Raw genomic sequence first — 17,267 nt, 5'->3', positions numbered from 1 at the left:
AAAAAAAAAAAAAAAAAAAAAAAAAAAGAAAAAGATAATGCCAACAATTTAAATTTTTAACATTTCTTTATTTAAAACACTACATGGCAAATAAAAAATACCATGACAAGTTGAGAGATTGCACACAAATGGGAAAACCTTTGTATTTTAGGACCTTTAAAGGCATTCTTTCCTGTTTTTTGAAAAAGGAGCCCTACATTTTCGTTTTGCACCGGGACCCATGGGTTATATAGTCAGCCCTTGTTCTAGGTGTGCTCAAGGTACTGCCGATCTCCTCGGCCTTTGTGGGGCTTGCACAGGCTTGGGGTTGTGGGCCCTACACTTGCTCCCCACTTATTGCACCTGACATCAGGCAGCTGTGGGAGTTTACTCTGGGATGCTGTGCTAAGATGAGAACTTCCAGGGTGGGCATGAGCAGAAAGGGAAGTACGGCTTCCTCAGGGATCAACCAGAACACCATCTCTTCTGGAATCTGGCTCTTGGGTCCATCACAGGTACCTGATGGACTTGAACATGCATAGAATCCTGGAAAAATGCAAGTTTATCACTCATGAGCAATCTGAGTCCTTGTACCCTCTGTGTGGAATGCCATCCCTGCTCTCTGAGGACTGCTTCTCTTTCATCCCTCCAATTTCAGCCCAAATGCTCTTTCCTCAGAAGTCTTTCTGTGCCCTGGCCTTTCTTTACCCCAACTCTCTATTAATTAATAATTTCTTTACAGAACTTCTCTCAATTCATATATGTTTTTAATCTATGTATGGGCTTTCTGTGTGAAGCATGTGAGTACAAACCTGGTTACCTTTCTCCCTGCTGTAGCCTCAGCTCTTAGCACTGGACTTGGCAATAGTGAGTCCACAGTAGTTGTTTGGAAAATGAATAAATGTAACAAGACACCCATAATTAGAATTTGTTAGGTTATTCAGTGGTTTTCAAAATTCAAATCTATGACTTATCTCAATAAAGCAGCAAATTCCAGACATCAGGTATGACATAATCTATGGAATTCAGACTTTTGCCAAACCATATGTGGACTTGGATCTAACAAAACATAAAGGAAATAATAATTAATAGCTTAGGTAGATATAGTTGTGTTTTTTGTTTTTCTGTTTTTGTTTTTGTTTTGAGACAGAGTCTTGCTCTGTTGCCTCCCAGGCTGGAGTGCAGTAGTATAATTTTGGCTCACTACAGCCTCTGCCTCCTGAATTCAAACCATTTTCCTGCCTCAGCCTCCCAAGTAGTTGGGACTACAGGTGTGTGCCATCATGCCTGGCTAATTTTTTTGTATTTCTGCTAGAGACAGTGTTTTGCTATGTTAGTTAGCTAGGCTGGTCTCGAACTCCTGACCTCAAGTGATCGACCCACCTTGGCGTCCCAAAGTGTTGAGATTACAGGCATGAGCCACAGTGCCTGGCCTATAGTTCTTAAAATTAGTCATTTTTAAACAATAAAAATCCAAAAAACCCTCCCCTTTTCCTTATTTTTTCCATTTTGTTTTCTCTTATTATATCCCTCATTTCTGGCCTGAATATTAGCCCTTCTGCAGACAGAAATTAACAGAGTAGTTAAATGATTGCAAAGGCTTCCCCACTAACGACATCTCTATATAAAATTATGTATAATGGTTGATTTCTTGTTTTAAACAATTTATTTGAATAATACCAATTAAATTTTCTCCAGGTATAAGATAAAAAATGTTTAAAATATTTATAATGATCAACATAATAGTTTTTTTACTTTTTCCTAATTTCGGTACTATATTGTCCTTTGAGATGTCAAGTTAGGTATTTTATGAGTAGAAGTAGATTTACTAACACACAATAGCATCGGTAGCCCTAGCTGGTATCCACAGTAGTCCTGATGTGTCAATGCTTGAAAGGTTTTTAAAGTGATGCTGAATAGTATCCTTTGAACTTCTAAAAACACCCTTTTCCCTATATCTGATTATGCCAAGTGTATCACATTAATTCTTATTTGAGAAAGCAGTATTAAACCAAATAACAAAGCAAGAATACTACAATGAGAAGTTCAATAAGTAGAGAAGGTAACACGACAAAAGTCACAATGGAATTAATATAAAATGGAATTTTCTTATTTGTAAAATAAATTTTTATTTTTGCTACCTTGGTCCAACATACTTGACTGATGAGTGCCCAGCTCGTCCTAGTTGATGTGCAAACTGACAAGCCAATTGCTGAATAGGTCTTTCTTATTTCTGCCAAGAGGCCCTTTTTAACGGCATGCGAAATAAAAACTGCATGCTGAAGGCCAAATTGACACCAGCCATAAGATTACGTCTGAAGTGTTGTGGAAATCACTGCAAAGAATGCCATCTCCAAAACACTCACCACCGGCCTGGACAAAGCACGAGGGTAGACTGAAGGGAATAATGCTGCCCTGGCCCTCGGGGGAGGGACCAGATGGGACCTGATAGCTCCTTTCTACTACTCATTTCTATGATAATTCTAAGTTGCCACATGGCATATGTATTTTTTTAAATCTAAAGGCAGAATATCAGTCAATGAAGTGACCATGGTTTTAATGAAAGGTATTTTTTCATGAACTGTATCTATTCACATGGGATAGTTTTCATCTACCCCCAACTCTCACCCGCTAGCAACGCATCACTTACTATTAGGTTGGGAGAAGTATATACAGAGGTCAAACACAATACGTTTCAAATTATTATCAACACCAATTAAAAACAAAGAGATTCTAAGTTTTATTAGGGGGTCAGATTATTTTTTGCATTAATTTTATGAGGTCACACATCTTAATCTCTTTTTCTTATAACTTGAGATCATGCTTGAATTTAAGGATTACAGCAGGCCAATTAATGTTTGAGGAAAAAATTTTAAGACTGAAATTTATTCTGTTTTTGGAAACAAAATCAGGAACTAGAGAAGAAAATATTAATGATTTGGGAAAATTACAAAATAATTTCTAGCCATTCCTATTGATAAGTCCAAATGCAATGTAATTCAGGACACCTTTCCTTCCCCTCCCAACCAGATGCAATTTCTGTCTCCTCTGATCTACCAGAAACCCCCCTGCACTTCTCAGGTGGAACCTGCCACATTCTCTGACTTATGAGGATCATTTCATTTGCTTTGGGTTCTGGTAGGCACTCTGAATGAGTGTTATGTTTTGCTCAGCATCCCACCTTATACCACAATGGGCTGCCACAAATAAGAGGGATGCTGGATGAGACTGCAACGTGGGGCAAAACACCTAAGGAGATATCAGCATCTCATAATGGTCACAGCTTCTCAGACACAAATGTATATAAGTAAATTATGAAAGTAAACTCTAAGTTGAATGCAGCACAAAATTATATTTAATATAAACTAACAAATGCTATGAAAAAATCACACTATGTTATTTTTAACAGAGGTTAAAAGATTATCTTCCCTCTTCAATTCAGTTTTGAATACTTACCTCTTATGAAAAACTGCCAGGAATCTTGATTCTGGGATGGTTAGTAAGTTACATATTTAAAGCAAAAAGATACAAGCTCTGGTAGAGTGGGATGAGGCACTTCACAGACCTGCTGGCGTTGATGCACGTGGCACACACAAGGCTCGGCAACAGCTTCCCACTCACTATGGCTCCATCAAACAGAGGCCCAAAAAATGGAACCTGTTGATTTGAAATGAAAAAACAAAATTTAAAAACCGGTTAACAGTCAAATCAAAGATAGGAGAATAGCTGAGTGATGTCAGAGCTGCAATAAGCACGTAAGCTGTCACCCACAGAGCAGACGCTGATCTTAACAGGATGCAGGTCCAGGGCTTTCAAATCGAGTGAAGCAGGACTGCTCCAACAATCCTCCTCTACCAGGGATTCTCCAGCAAAACTTCCAACGACAAAATTTTACCGGGTTATTTGTTTATTCCCTTGTCATTTACAGAAATGGCATTGCTCTTAAGTGCCTACATCATGTGAATTATGCATGGTACACAGATGTGCTTCACTGCACAACACTAGCCTTGCATCCATCTGAAACCAGTTATGGAATTGGTAATGTTGCAGCTACGGGTCCTGATATATATTAACTCTTAAAGGAGATGATGACTATCCCTGTCAACAACTACAAAGTCCTACACAGTCCTAATTCTTCTTTTACCTTTTACCCCCTCTGCTTCCAAGATATTGCATTACCTTCATTTCCTTCTACTTTTTTTTTTTTTTTTTTTAGACAGGGTCTCTTTTTTTCGCCCAACCTGGAGTGCAGTGGCACAATCATAGCCTACTGCAGCCTGAACTTCTGGGCTCAAGCATCCTCCCTCCACACTCTCCTGAGTAGCTGGGATTACAGTTGCGCCACCTCACCTGGCTTCTATGTTTTTAAGAGACTGGCTTTTCATAGCTGAACCCATTTCTGTTATGTGGAAAACTCGCAAGTTTTTGTACTTACCCTTTTTGGATTTATTTTTCTCTCTCCTTTTTGTCCCATTAGAATTTCTTTAATTTTATTCACTAACATGGAAATAGTAAGCTCCATGAGATCACAACTCTTATATAAGCTCCATGAGATCACAACTCTTATATTCATTCACTTATTACTTGTTTATTTATGTATTCAGAAAATATTTATTATGTGACGGACACTGTTCTACTCACTGAGGAAACAACAGTGAATAGTACAAAAATCCCTGACTTCACTGAGCTTAGAATTTGTTGGAGATTTCAAAGAATAAACAGTATAAACATATAAAATATATAATAAGCAGGAAAAGTGCTAAGGTAAAAACTAAAGCAGGGAAGAGCAACAGAACTTTTCTTTTTGAGACGGGTCTCCAGTTGGATCTAACGGCCAGGGAGGGCTTTAAGGAGAGGATGACATTTTAGTAAATACCTAAAAGAAGTGATGAATGAACCACAAGCTATGAGGACATCTAATGGAAGAACATTCCAGGCAGAGAAACAGCACAGGCCTTGTGGTGGCGGAAGAATTGGTATGTTTAATCAACAGCAAGGAAGTCACCGTGGCTGAGGCCAAGTGAGTAAACGGAAGAATTAAGAGCTAAAGTCAAGCAGGTCACAAGAGGGGCTTTATAGGAAGTTTTAAGAGTTCTGGATTTCCATTCTGAATAGGATCAAAGCCTCCTGAGGGTTTATGAAAGCAGAGGATATGATCTAACCTACATTTTAAAGGTATACCACTTTAATTGTTTTGGCACCTGTGCTGGGAAAACTGCAAAGGGGAATGACGGAGACCAGCTGGGGGCTACTGAATAACCTAGGCACGAGATGGTAATGGCTTGGATCAGAATGGCAGCAGAAGTGGAGAAAGGTGATAGATATATTTTGAAGGTAGAGTTGACCGGATTTGTTGAGGATGGTTAATAAGGTAGGAGAGACAAATAGACGTCAAGGGTGATGCCACAGTTTCTGGCCGGGCCATTGGAAGCCTGGAGCTATGTTTTCCTGAAATGGAGAAGACTGAGAGGGAGGGTCATCAGCTCAACTTCAGACATGCTAAATTAGAGAAACCTATTGGGTATCCAGTGATGATGTATCGAGGAGGAGTGGACATACCACGCTAGAGTCAGGGGTTGGAGCTGTTCATTTAGAGATGGTGTTTCTAGCCATGAGATCAGATAACATCCACAAAAGAACAAGAAAAGGGACTCAAGGACTATATCTTTTGGCCTTCCAATGTTTAGAGGTTAGAGACATGAGAAACAATTAGAAAAGAAGGAGTGGCTGGAGATGGAAGAAGAAAACCCCTTCTGAGTATCTGTATCTGACACATAATTGGAAAGCAAATACCTGCTAATTTGGATGGAGACCGACATTCATTCATTTAAATTATTTAAAATATTAACATTCATTAATATTTTAAATAATTTAAATGAATGAATGTCGGTCTCCATCCTAGGTCTTTTGATTTCTCTCCAAAACTGTTTATTTGTAAAGCACCTTTTCTGTGGTTGGCATTGGTGAAAGGACTTGGGATACAATAATGAATGAGAGACTGTGTTTGCCCATAAAGAGCTGACAGAAGAAAATTATGGACTAATATCTCTCAGCAAAGATGCAAACATTCTTTATAAATCTTTAGTAAATTAAATCCAGCAAGATAAAAAAGGACAATATATCTTGATCAAGCAGAATTTTCCACTGGAACTCAAAGTTCATTTAACATTCATAAATCCACCAATGCAATTTATTTTTGCAATGTGCAAAAATCTGCACTGACAAAATACAGAATAATAACAGTATGACTTTAACAGATACAGAACAAGCATTAAATAAAATTGAACTCTAATTCATACTTAGAAAAACAAAACAGAACAAAAACTCTCAGCAAACCAGGATAGAAGGGAACTGCCTGAATTTAATGAGAGCTTAAAGAGGGTGAAAAGGCATCATAGTTAATGATGAAAGATTAAGTGGTTTCCAAAGGGATTTGAAAAGGCAAGGATGTCTATGTTCACCTCTTCTACTCAACATTTTTGAAGATCCTAGTCATTACAATAAAGAAAATTAAGAGAAAGAAGAAGGGTAAGGGAGAAGAAGAGAACATAAAGGTTAGAAAGAAGTAAAACTGTTTTGTTGTTGTTGTTGTTTTTTTTTTGAGACAGTCCTGTTCTGTTGCCAGAGCGCCAGGCTGGAGTGCAGTGGCACAATCTTGGCTCACTGCAACCTCCGCCTCCTGGGTTCAAGCAATTTTCCTGCCTCAGCCTCCTGAGTAGCTGGGACTACAGGCACGCACCATCACGCCCAGCTGATTTTTGTATTTTTTTTGTACAGACGGGGTTTCACCATGTTGGCCAGGACAGTCTTGATCTCTTGACCTCGTGATCCGTCCACCTCAGCCTCCCAAAGAAGTAAAACTGTTTTTATTCACAGATAGCATGATTATGTACATGAAAAGTCCAAAGAAATTTATAACTAGAGAGTGAATTTTGGTAAGCCTTAGAAAATAATATACTCCTCAAATCAGTTATATTTCTGAAAGTTAGCAACCAACAATTGGGAAAAGACATGTAAAAATTTTTTTTTATGATTGCATCAAAACAGAATAAATTTCACAAAAGAATGTGCAAGACATTTATACTGAAAACTACCAAACAGTGATGATAAATTAAAGACAAGCTAAATAAATGGAAAGATGTACAATGTTCATGGACTGGAAGTTTCAACATTGTTAAGATGTCAATTCTTCTAAAATTAAACTATACATTCAACAAAATCCAAACAAAATTCTGGCAAGCTTTTTAAAAAATATACATGCACCAAATGCTTCTAAGCTCATGGGCAAATGAAAAGAAATAGGTTAATCAAGACGATAATAAGACTGACATTACCTGAGTTGAAGGCACACTATAAAAATATAATAATTAAGAAATCATTATAGTGGACCAGGATAAAAAAAATTTCAATAAAACAAAATACAGAATCCAAGAAGAGAGCCATACCTACATGGTAATTGATTCACAATAAAGGCAGTGTATCAATTTGATGGAAGAAAAAAGTCTTTCAATAAAGACACTGAAACAACTGGAGAGCCATATGGAAAAGTGAACCTTGACCTTCATCACATATCACACACAAAAATTGAGAGGATTACAGACTGAAATGTTAAAGCTAAAACCATAAAGCTTCTAGATAAAAATATGAGAAAATCTTCATGACCTTAGGATAAGCAAGAATTTTTTAGGGTAAGAAAGAAAATAAATTTGACTTTATAGAATTTTCTACAACTCTGCCCATCACAAAACCGAAAAGGCAAGTTATACTAATTCACCAAACAGAACACAGCCACAAGGTCCATCCAGAGGAGTATAAATTAAGTCTGTGTTATATTCACCTAACAGAATATTCCACAGTAAGGAAAATGAAAAAACCACAACTACATGTAACATCATGAAAATAATCCAAATATAATGATGAGCAAAAGAATCAGACACTAAAAAGTTCCTACTACATAATTTCATTCCTAGAAAGTTCAAAACCAAGTAAAATGAATCAACAGGCCCAGAAGTCAGGTTAGCAGCCACTTCTTCACTGTATTAGTGATTGGGATGGGGCATGAGACAAAATTTTGGGGGCTGGCAATATCCTCTGTTTTGATCTGGGGTGGGATTACACAAGTGTGTTCACTTTGAAAGCATCCATCATGCTGTAAACTTACAATCTGTGACCTTTTCATTATTAATTTTGTATTTCCAAGGAAATATTTTCTAGCAAACAGCAAGAATACAGAGGATTTGAAGAAGACAACTAACAAACTCATCATAATGGAAACATATAAAAAACTCTACCCAACAATTTCAGAAAACACATTCATTTCAAGCATGTACAGAATACTTTTTAAAAACTGACCATATCCTCAGCCAAGGGTCCACAAATACAGCCAGCAGGGCCTAATTCTAACCTGGTACCTACTTCTGTATGGTCTGCAAGCTAAGAATGCTTTTTACTTTGTAAATAGTTGGAAAAAAATTAAAAGAGTATTTTGTGATGTGAAAATTACAAGGTTTAAATTTCAGTTCATAAATTAAGTTTTAATGGAACACAGCCACAGTTATCCACTTACACATTCCCTCCCTTTCTCTCTCCCTCCCTCCCTCCCTCCATCCCTCCCTCCTTCTTTCCTTCCTTTTTTTTTTTTTTTTTTTGAGACAGAGTCTCATTCTGTTGCCCAGGCTGGAGTGCAGTGGCGCAATCTCAGCTCACTGCAACCTCCCAGCTAATTTTTTTGTACTTTTAGTAGAGACGGGGTTTCATCATGTTAGCCAGACTGGTCTTGATTTCCTGGCCTCAAGTGATCTGTGCACCTCAGCTTCCCAAAGTGCTGTGATTACAGGCGTAGGCCACTGCGCCCACCCACTTACACATTTTCTATAGCTACTTTTACACAATAATGACAGAGTTATGTAGTTGTCACAGACCCAAAGCCTAAAATATTTACTATCTGGTCCTTTACAAAAAATGTTTGCTGATCTCTGTTCTAGGTTGTAAAGCAAATCTCAATAAATTTCAGGGGGTAGAAATTTTATAATCCATATTCTGTGCCCAAAAAGCTACTGACAACAAACAACAAAAGGATAATTGGCACAAACCTCTACGTTTAGAAATTAAGAAATACACTTCTAAATAGCTCATGGGTGAACAAAATATTGAAATGGAAATTTAGCAACATGTTAAGCTAACAGACAGAATAAGAAGAGTAGATATTATAACTTACACCTTATAGCAGTACTTACAAGGACTGTGTAGAATCAAACGCTCACATTAGAAAGAAATAGAGATGACAACATAATGAGATAGGCACCCATCTCAAGAAATACTGAAAAACCAAAAGAATCAAACAAATTCAAAGAAAGCAGAGGGGAAGAACTAATAAAGATAAAAGTCATCATTAAAAATAGAAAACAAACATATAATAAAAAGGAGAACCAAGACTGACAGTTTTAAGGAACCACAATGAAAAAAAAAATCATGTCCTTTGCATCAACATGGATGCAGCTGGAGGCCATTATCCTGAGCAAATTAACATAGGAACAGAAAAGCAAATACCACATGTTCTCACTTATAAATGGGAGCTAAACATTGAGTACTCATAGACATAAAGATAACAACAAAAATTGTATAAAAAGATGGCAACAACAGAAACTGGGAACTACTAGAAGGGAGAGGGAGGGGAGAAAGGGTTGAAAAATTAACCACTGGGTACTACGCTGAATAACTGGGTGATGGGACCATTTATACCCCAAACCTCAGCATCATGCAATATGCCCAGGTAATAAACCTGCACATGTACTCCTGGAATCTAAAATAAAAGTTGAAAAAAAAAAGTTGTTCTTTGAAAAAAGTCTAATACAGTTGACAAGTCTTTGGCAAGGTGAATCAAGGAAAAAAAAAAAGCACAAATAAATAATCTTAGAAATAAAAAGAAATCCAACTATAGATACTTAGAAAATATATGTAGCTTTATGCCTATACATTTAAAAATTTAGATGAAATGGCCAAATGCCAAAAAAATACAACTTAGCAAACAGACACAAGATGATATATAAAAGCTATAATTCTATGAGCTTTAAAGTAGATGAATCACAGCAGAAAAAAACATTTTAACAAGGAAATGCCAGCTCAGATGCCTTCTCTGGCAAATTCTATAAAATTTCGAAGAACAAATAACTATTATTTTGGAGAAACTTCAAAATTTAATGGAAGACGACATCAAGTATTAGTCCTAAGCAGAACCTTACCTCAGTATTTCATCCTACTGAGCATGTATATTTCACAACCACCTAAAGTTTCTGAGTGAGAAAGTTTCAGAGAAACTTCCAAACTTTCCATAGTATAAGAAAAGCGAAAACAAACTCATTTTATTAGATTAGTACAATCTTAATACCAAAATGAAGGACCAATCTCACTCATGAACATGCTTACAAAAACCCTAACAAAATATCAGGAAGCCAATTCAAATATGTGCACATAACACAATATAATAACACAATATCATGACCAAGTCGGGTATATCCCAAGAATACATATGTGGGTTTTCAGTAAAAATCAATCTGTATACAACCATATTAATAGACAGAATGAGAAAAGTCAGATAATTATCTCAAAAGACATTTAAACAAGTGTTTTATAAAACTCAAAATCCAATTATGGAAAAAATTTCTTAGCAATCTTGGAATAGAAGGGAACTTCCCTAATCTGTTAAAGAATATCTGCTGAATTCTGTGGTAACCACTAAATGGTGAAATATTGAGAACTTGATGTGTGAGACTGTGAAGGAGAAAAGAAATGTCCTCCTACATCACATCTACCAACATTTGCACTGGAGGCCCCTGCCAATACAGTAATACAAGACAGAAATGGAGGATTATGAATTAGAAAGGAAGAAGCGAAACTGCTCTTCTTTTCTTTAGATGGTATAACTGTACTCAGAGAATCTCCAAAATAATCTATGGCAAATGGTCAGAATTTGCCATAGAAAAGAGAGTTTATCAAAGTCACTGAATACCGAATAAAGTCACCAAAAATCCAAATGCATTTCTGTCCACCAGCAACAAATGGTTAGAAAAAGAAGTATTATTTACAACAGCATAAAAACAGAGAGTCCACAGGAATAGATCCAACAAGGTAAGTATAAAGCAAGTTACAAAACTTCATTGAGAGATGTTAGTCTAAATAAATGAAATGACAGATTTGTTCTTGGACTAGAAGACTCAATATTGTTGTGACTTTCCTTCCAAGACTGACCTATGGATTTAATGCATTGCATGTATGTATCTTGACAAGCTGACTCTAAGACATTTATAGAAATGAATTTGGCTAAAAAAGCCAAGGAAGACCTGGGTAGAGACTTGCCTTACCTCATAGCAAGATACAGTCTAACCTGTGGTAAGAAATACAGTATGAATGAGGCACACGGGACCAGTGGAGTTACAGCCTCCTGCCTGTTTGATGACTGCTGAAAAATCACTCACTAAGCTAACTGGGATATATTACCCCATGAGGTGGGGATACTGACCCATAAGGTATGGTATGTCCTTGAAACCAGGGAACAATGTAAGGTAATCTTTCTTCCATAACCAGAATATTCAGGTTTATGTGTGGCAGGGCGATGAGGGTAGTGCCTCTCACTTTACTCCTCCTGACCCACATGTAATTTTTTCCTACTCCTATGGTGCTAGTCTCTGACTTTAGTTTTTAATACTTAAGGGAGCAGCATTCCTAGAAGACGACATCGTGTTCTCAGTGGGAAGTGGAAACGGATGGTCAGGTATCTTAGGCTCTGCAGACCACTGGACACTGAGGCAGTAAAGGAGGTTCCAGGATAGACAGGGCAAGTGGTCCCGCCAGGGGAAACAGTGCTCCTGATGTACAAAGTGGATGAGGAAGGGTTCTCGTGGAGCACCCGGTCCTAATCCCATGCTCAATGGTAAATTTAATGGAAGTCGACATCAAGTATTAGTCCTAATCAGAACCTGATCTCAGTATTTTGTCCTGCTGAGCATGTATATTTCACAACCACCTAAAGTTTCTGAGTGACTCATAAGTGCCCTCTCCTAGCATGCTGACCAAAGCCTGGGGATTAATAAGATTTTCCATGACTGCTGCAAACTGGATTTCCTTACCACCTGCAGATTAGGAGCTGCATGTGGAGCCCCTATCATGTGTTCCTTGACTAAAGAAGCACATTGTTCAGGGGAAGCACGCACCTAGAAGGTGCAGCCCAGATTAATTTCTTTCTCAGGTCTGAGTCCAGATGAAGACACTTCATACCCAGGGACTCCACTCGGCAAGATACTGTGAAAGCAAAGAAAGCCTTTTGCAGTGAAGTGATGACACTGAAGTCCATGTTTCAACAGCAGCCAGCAGGCCAGCACAAGGAGGTGCCCAGTTGTTGGAGCAAGAACAAAGAAGAATCCTTGGGACACAGAAAATGATCTGAAATACCCATTTGATTTGTGGGGATTAATCTTTCAAGGATGCAATGCAGACATCTTGATCTTCCAAAGCAGGGCAATGAAGAACTGAACTCTGTTCCAATTACTCACAGATAACCTCCAGCCTCCAGGATTGGAGTACTGGCATGGATGGGCCTACCGAGAGGCAGGCCAAGTTGAAAACGACAAATGAAGAATAGGCGTGGCTTAACTTACCCAGTTTCGTCAGTTATTCATCCTGCTAAAAAACTGCAGGTATTGTGCTCATAACAAAGATATATCTGTGATTTCTGTGCCCAGATTTTTGGCACTGCCTTTATTATGCAAGAGGTAGGTGACTTAATACAAAGGTCTGGAATTCAGATTTCTCTTTGACTTCACACATACACCTATAATGTGAACACAGGATGTGTACACAGAATACAAACAGCCCTTCACTAAAAAGCATCTAGATACAGGTGTGAAAACTGATACCTCTCTGAATCTTAAAGAGATTCAGTCTACTGGGATTCAGGATTCTGGAGTTGGTACCAGAATCAAGTACTCTTGGATAAATTATTTATACTCATATCAACTACATACATATTTGGAGCACAAGGGCAGTGTTGTCTGCCCTATGGGCCTTACAAAGTGACTAAAAGGTTAAAATGCCACATCAACCCTGAAAGCGTGTTGCAAATAGTACTGTCATAATGAGAGGCAAGGTAGAAAAAACATACAATTTCGAGATATATGTAAAAACATTAAGAGAAATGTAAGGTATATTTCTGAGAAAGAGAATGTTTATTTCTACACACTCCTATCTCTGTATTACATAAATACATTCTCTAAAATACCAGAAGATAGCTTTTAGGAAAAGTGAATACTCAGAGGACTCTAAAACTTTGTCTGAAAATTCTATAGACTACAGTGAATATTTCTGGATCAAAAGCAGCAGAGATTTCACATGCCATCTGTTTAATAGTTATTCATTTGCATCCTTTGATCAAAGTTCTGTTAAGGGCTGTGGGGGTATACAGATATATACAAGTTGAGTCTCTGATCTGAAAGTAGTTTGCAGGAGAGGTAAAACTATGTATTCAAGAAGGCAAAAGGAGAAAAAAAAAAGCTTTAGGGTAGACACAGATAAAATATTCTGAAGCTACAGAGAGCTCTTTTTCAGCTGAGAGAAGCCATGGAAGGCTTCATGTAGGAGGCAATCATGACTGTGGGTGTTGGCAGAGATTCATGGTGGAAAGAGTGGAGCACTCCAGACAAATGGTAACAACAGGATGAAAATATGAGGTGGGTCTGGCTCTCTTTTCCAGGGCAGGGTTACCCAAAGTGCATTTCATGAGATACTAATTTAGCTGAGTGCTAGCTGTGTCTAGCTGAGAATGCTGTGTCTACAGTTAATGATTAAAGTATCACAGATGAATAAACAGTAAGACTGTGGATAGAACAAGGCAAAGGGCTGCACAGAGCTCCTGAGGGATTCCTGAGAGCAAAGTGAAGTCACAGCAGGGCCACAAGGAAGTAAGGCAGGTGTAGATGCCTAGACTGGATCTGAGAAGAATGGAAAGCTCTGGAATAGGTATTTACAGAAATGCATGGAGATAAGTGAAAAGGCTGAAGAAGAGGTGTGGGGAGCCAGATGATGTGGGACTTGATGAAATGCCCTGCAGAAATCACCAGCTTTCTCTTAAGGCTCTGCACTGCTGTACTTGCCCATCCCTGCTCATCTACCCAATTCATGTCCTGGTCATCAAAATGAAAGCAACACAGAGCACAGTGTAAGTTTCCCATCTTTTTCTTAATGGAAAGGCTGAGCTGAGGGCACACTCACTGTGTGTCAGCAGGAGATAAGATCTGGTGGGTGGTGAGAATTGGAAAGGCTGCAGATCTGTTGGGTGGTCCTCGCAAATTAGGTGGCCAGAAACCAAAATGGTAAAGTCAAGTAGGAAAGAGTACATGTTTTTATACTTGGAGAGAAATACTAATGCACATCACAGAATGATAAAAGAAACGGCCTGTAAAGTCAATAGTAATTGCAATCATGATCACAACCTCTACAACAGATCAATGTAACTGGCAGGGAATATTGCAACAATGAATTAGAAAAAGCAGCTAATAGGAAAAGAAAACTGTGAAAGTTTCTACACACATGGGAGAATGGGCAAGGGCAGAGTTGTCAGTAGGTTGAGCAGGCCAGAGCTGCTTTCCACGTAAGAGCCTGGCCAAGGATGGTCGCTCTGAGAAGCTTGGCCTCAGCTTCTCCAAAGGTAAAATTTCCACATCTCTAAGGCATCAGGACCACCCATCGAGGCTCAGCCTGTAAGAGACCTGCGGAACCTCATAATGCAGAGCAGGTCTTTTCTTTGTGATCTGTCAATAACAAAGCACCGACCTCATATACCAGGGACTGTGTGCAACACCCTAAATCCTGCATATGGACTTAGGAAAACAGAACTTCTTGGGGGCATTTAATTAGAACTACAAACAACATGTTTTCCCCACATTTCTAACAAGATCCTGTAAGTAAATCTTAGACAATCCAGAAGTTCTAATGAATGAGAGAATCAAGTGCCGGACTAGAAATAATGAAGGATAAAAATGGAGGCTAAAAGAGGGGGAGGAAAGTGGTTTCTGGATATTGAGAGAGGGCTATATGGGCCTTGAGCTAATCTTGTGCTCCAGCGATGTTGGTGCACAAACACAAGGGTGTCAGGGGTGTCCCGCATAAAGGTCAGAACGGACAACCTAAAATGGTCCCTTCACCTTTGCGATCTAGGATTCAAGGATCTGACACAGTTTCCCCTTCTGGGAAATTCACAATTCCACAGGGATTATGAATTGAGAGGGTGTGTTTGTACTTGTACATTTTTGCCTGAGATGTCAAAGTGGGTAACAGATAAATCTGCTAAGATATTGTACCAAAAGACAATAATTTTCTTATTGGGAAAAATAATAGTAGTCACATTATTTACCAGAGACACCATGGAGTCCATGCACTGAACATTTTATAAACATTTTATGAACAGTAAAATGTGTTCAATCCTAAATGACTTCTTGTGTGCTGTACGGTTCAGGGTGGTATGTGGGAAGGGGAAGGCCAGACACCGTCCTCCGGGAACAAATAACTCCATGCAGCACCAGCAAAGAGCACTCTCTGAGGAGGGCCTGCTCTGGAAATGGTTCATTGGGCTTGGGCTAGTTTCTTGAAAGGTGGGAAAAAACAGATTTAAATTCTATTTTGCAGAGCCTGAACCAAACACAGAAAGGGATTTCCAAACAGTGAGAAAGTCTTCTCAGGCAACAATATGGCAACTCCATGAATATATTTTAAAGACAGAGTTCATCACTTAATTGGGCCGGTAAGTGATTCTCCTTTGATGCCTTTGGAGTCAATGATTCTTAGTGATTAGAGGTGAAAATAATAATATACATGATAGATATTTTTGGATTACAAGATTAAGAAAATAACAAAAGAATCATAGACAAGGGGTTTAAAAGTTCAGGAACATTTCACTTTTGATGATGAGTCCAATGACTATGACTTCTACTTCGGGGCCAGGTTCTGATCTCGGTGCTCAATGTACAGTATGTAATTCTCACAGCAACCCCATGGGGCCAGCACTTTATCCCTACTTTATGGAGCAAGAGATGAAGGCTAGAGGGGCTAACTGATTTGTTGTAGCTTAAGCTGGTGCAACCCATGGCTTGCAGGCCACATGCGGCCTTGGATGATTTTGAATGTGGCCCAACGCAAATTCGTGACTTTCTTAAAACATTATGAGTTTTTTTTGCAATTTTTTAAAAAGGTCATCAGCTATCATTAGTGTTATTGTATTTTATATGTGGCCCAACATAATTCTTTTTCCAGTGTGGCCCAAGGAAGCCAAAAATTGGACACCTCTGCTCTAGTTCCTCAACTTCAGGATTTGGGCCAGCCCCTCACTGTGGCCTTGCAGGCTCTGCTATGCAATGTCTCCTGTACCCCTGATAATTTTCCCTGCTCTGGTGTTAGCGATATTTGATATTAATATAGTTATTTCGGCTTTCTTTGATTAATGTTAGCATGGGATATCTTTCTCCATCCCTTTACTTTTAATCTGTTTCTTCATATTTAAAGTGGTTCTCTTATAGACAACATATATTTGGGTCTTGGCTTCTTTGGCACCCACTCTGACAGTCTCTTTTAATTGACATATTTAGACCATTGACATGTATTTTATTCTTTGTTTTCTTTTTTGGGCTTCCACTCACTTGCTGCCTTCTCTAGCGTTAAGTGAGAATTTTATGAAAGTCAATTTTTCTCCTCTCTCTGCATATCATAATTCTTTAAAAAACATTTTATCAGTGGTTGCTCTGGGTCTGAAAATACATTTATAACTAATCCAACTCCACTTTCAAATAACGCTATACTGCTTCACAGGCAGTGGAAGTTCCTTATAAAAGAGTATTTCCAATTCCTCCCTCCTACCCTTCCTTTCAACAGTGCTATAATTTATTACTTATCCATATGCTATAAGCATGAAATACTTGTTGCTATTATTTGGAACATGTTGTTATCGGTTAGATCAATTAAGAATAAGAAAAGGGCTGGGTGGGGTGGCTCAAGCCTGTAATCCCAGAACTTTGGGAGGCCAAGGTGAGTGGATCACTTGAGCCCAGGAGTTCAAGACCAGCCTGGGCATCATGGCTAGTCTCTCTGTTTCTACAAAAACCACAAAATTAGCCAGGCATGGTGGCATGTGCCTGCAGTACCAGCCATCTGGGAAGCCGAGGTTAGGAGGATCACCTGAGCCTGGGGAGGTCGAGGTTGCAGTGAGCCATAATCATGCCACTATACACTAGCCTGGACAACAGACT

At 38.6% G+C, this 17,267-nt stretch overlaps 1 protein-coding gene across 7 annotated transcripts in view; it reads right to left on the bottom strand.

The window, feature by feature from the left end:
- Positions 1 to 17,267, bottom strand: part of RALGAPA2 (Ral GTPase activating protein catalytic subunit alpha 2) — a 329,247-nt gene that overhangs the window by 80,857 nt on the left and 231,123 nt on the right. For all 7 annotated transcript variants that reach the window (XM_017541502.2, XM_017541500.2, XM_017541496.2 and 4 more), the window contains one exon: positions 3,509 to 3,636. In XM_017541502.2, coding sequence (XP_017396991.1) covers positions 3,509 to 3,636 — 128 coding nt within the window. The remainder of the gene's footprint in view (positions 1 to 3,508; positions 3,637 to 17,267) is intronic.

Source organism: Cebus imitator, unplaced genomic scaffold, assembly GCF_001604975.1.
Source record: "Cebus imitator isolate Cc_AM_T3 unplaced genomic scaffold, Cebus_imitator-1.0 Scaffold134, whole genome shotgun sequence".
Classification (NCBI taxonomy): Eukaryota; Metazoa; Chordata; class Mammalia; order Primates; family Cebidae; genus Cebus; species Cebus imitator.
Note: the sequence above shows the minus strand (reverse complement) of the source record. Positions and strands in the feature narration are given on the sequence as shown.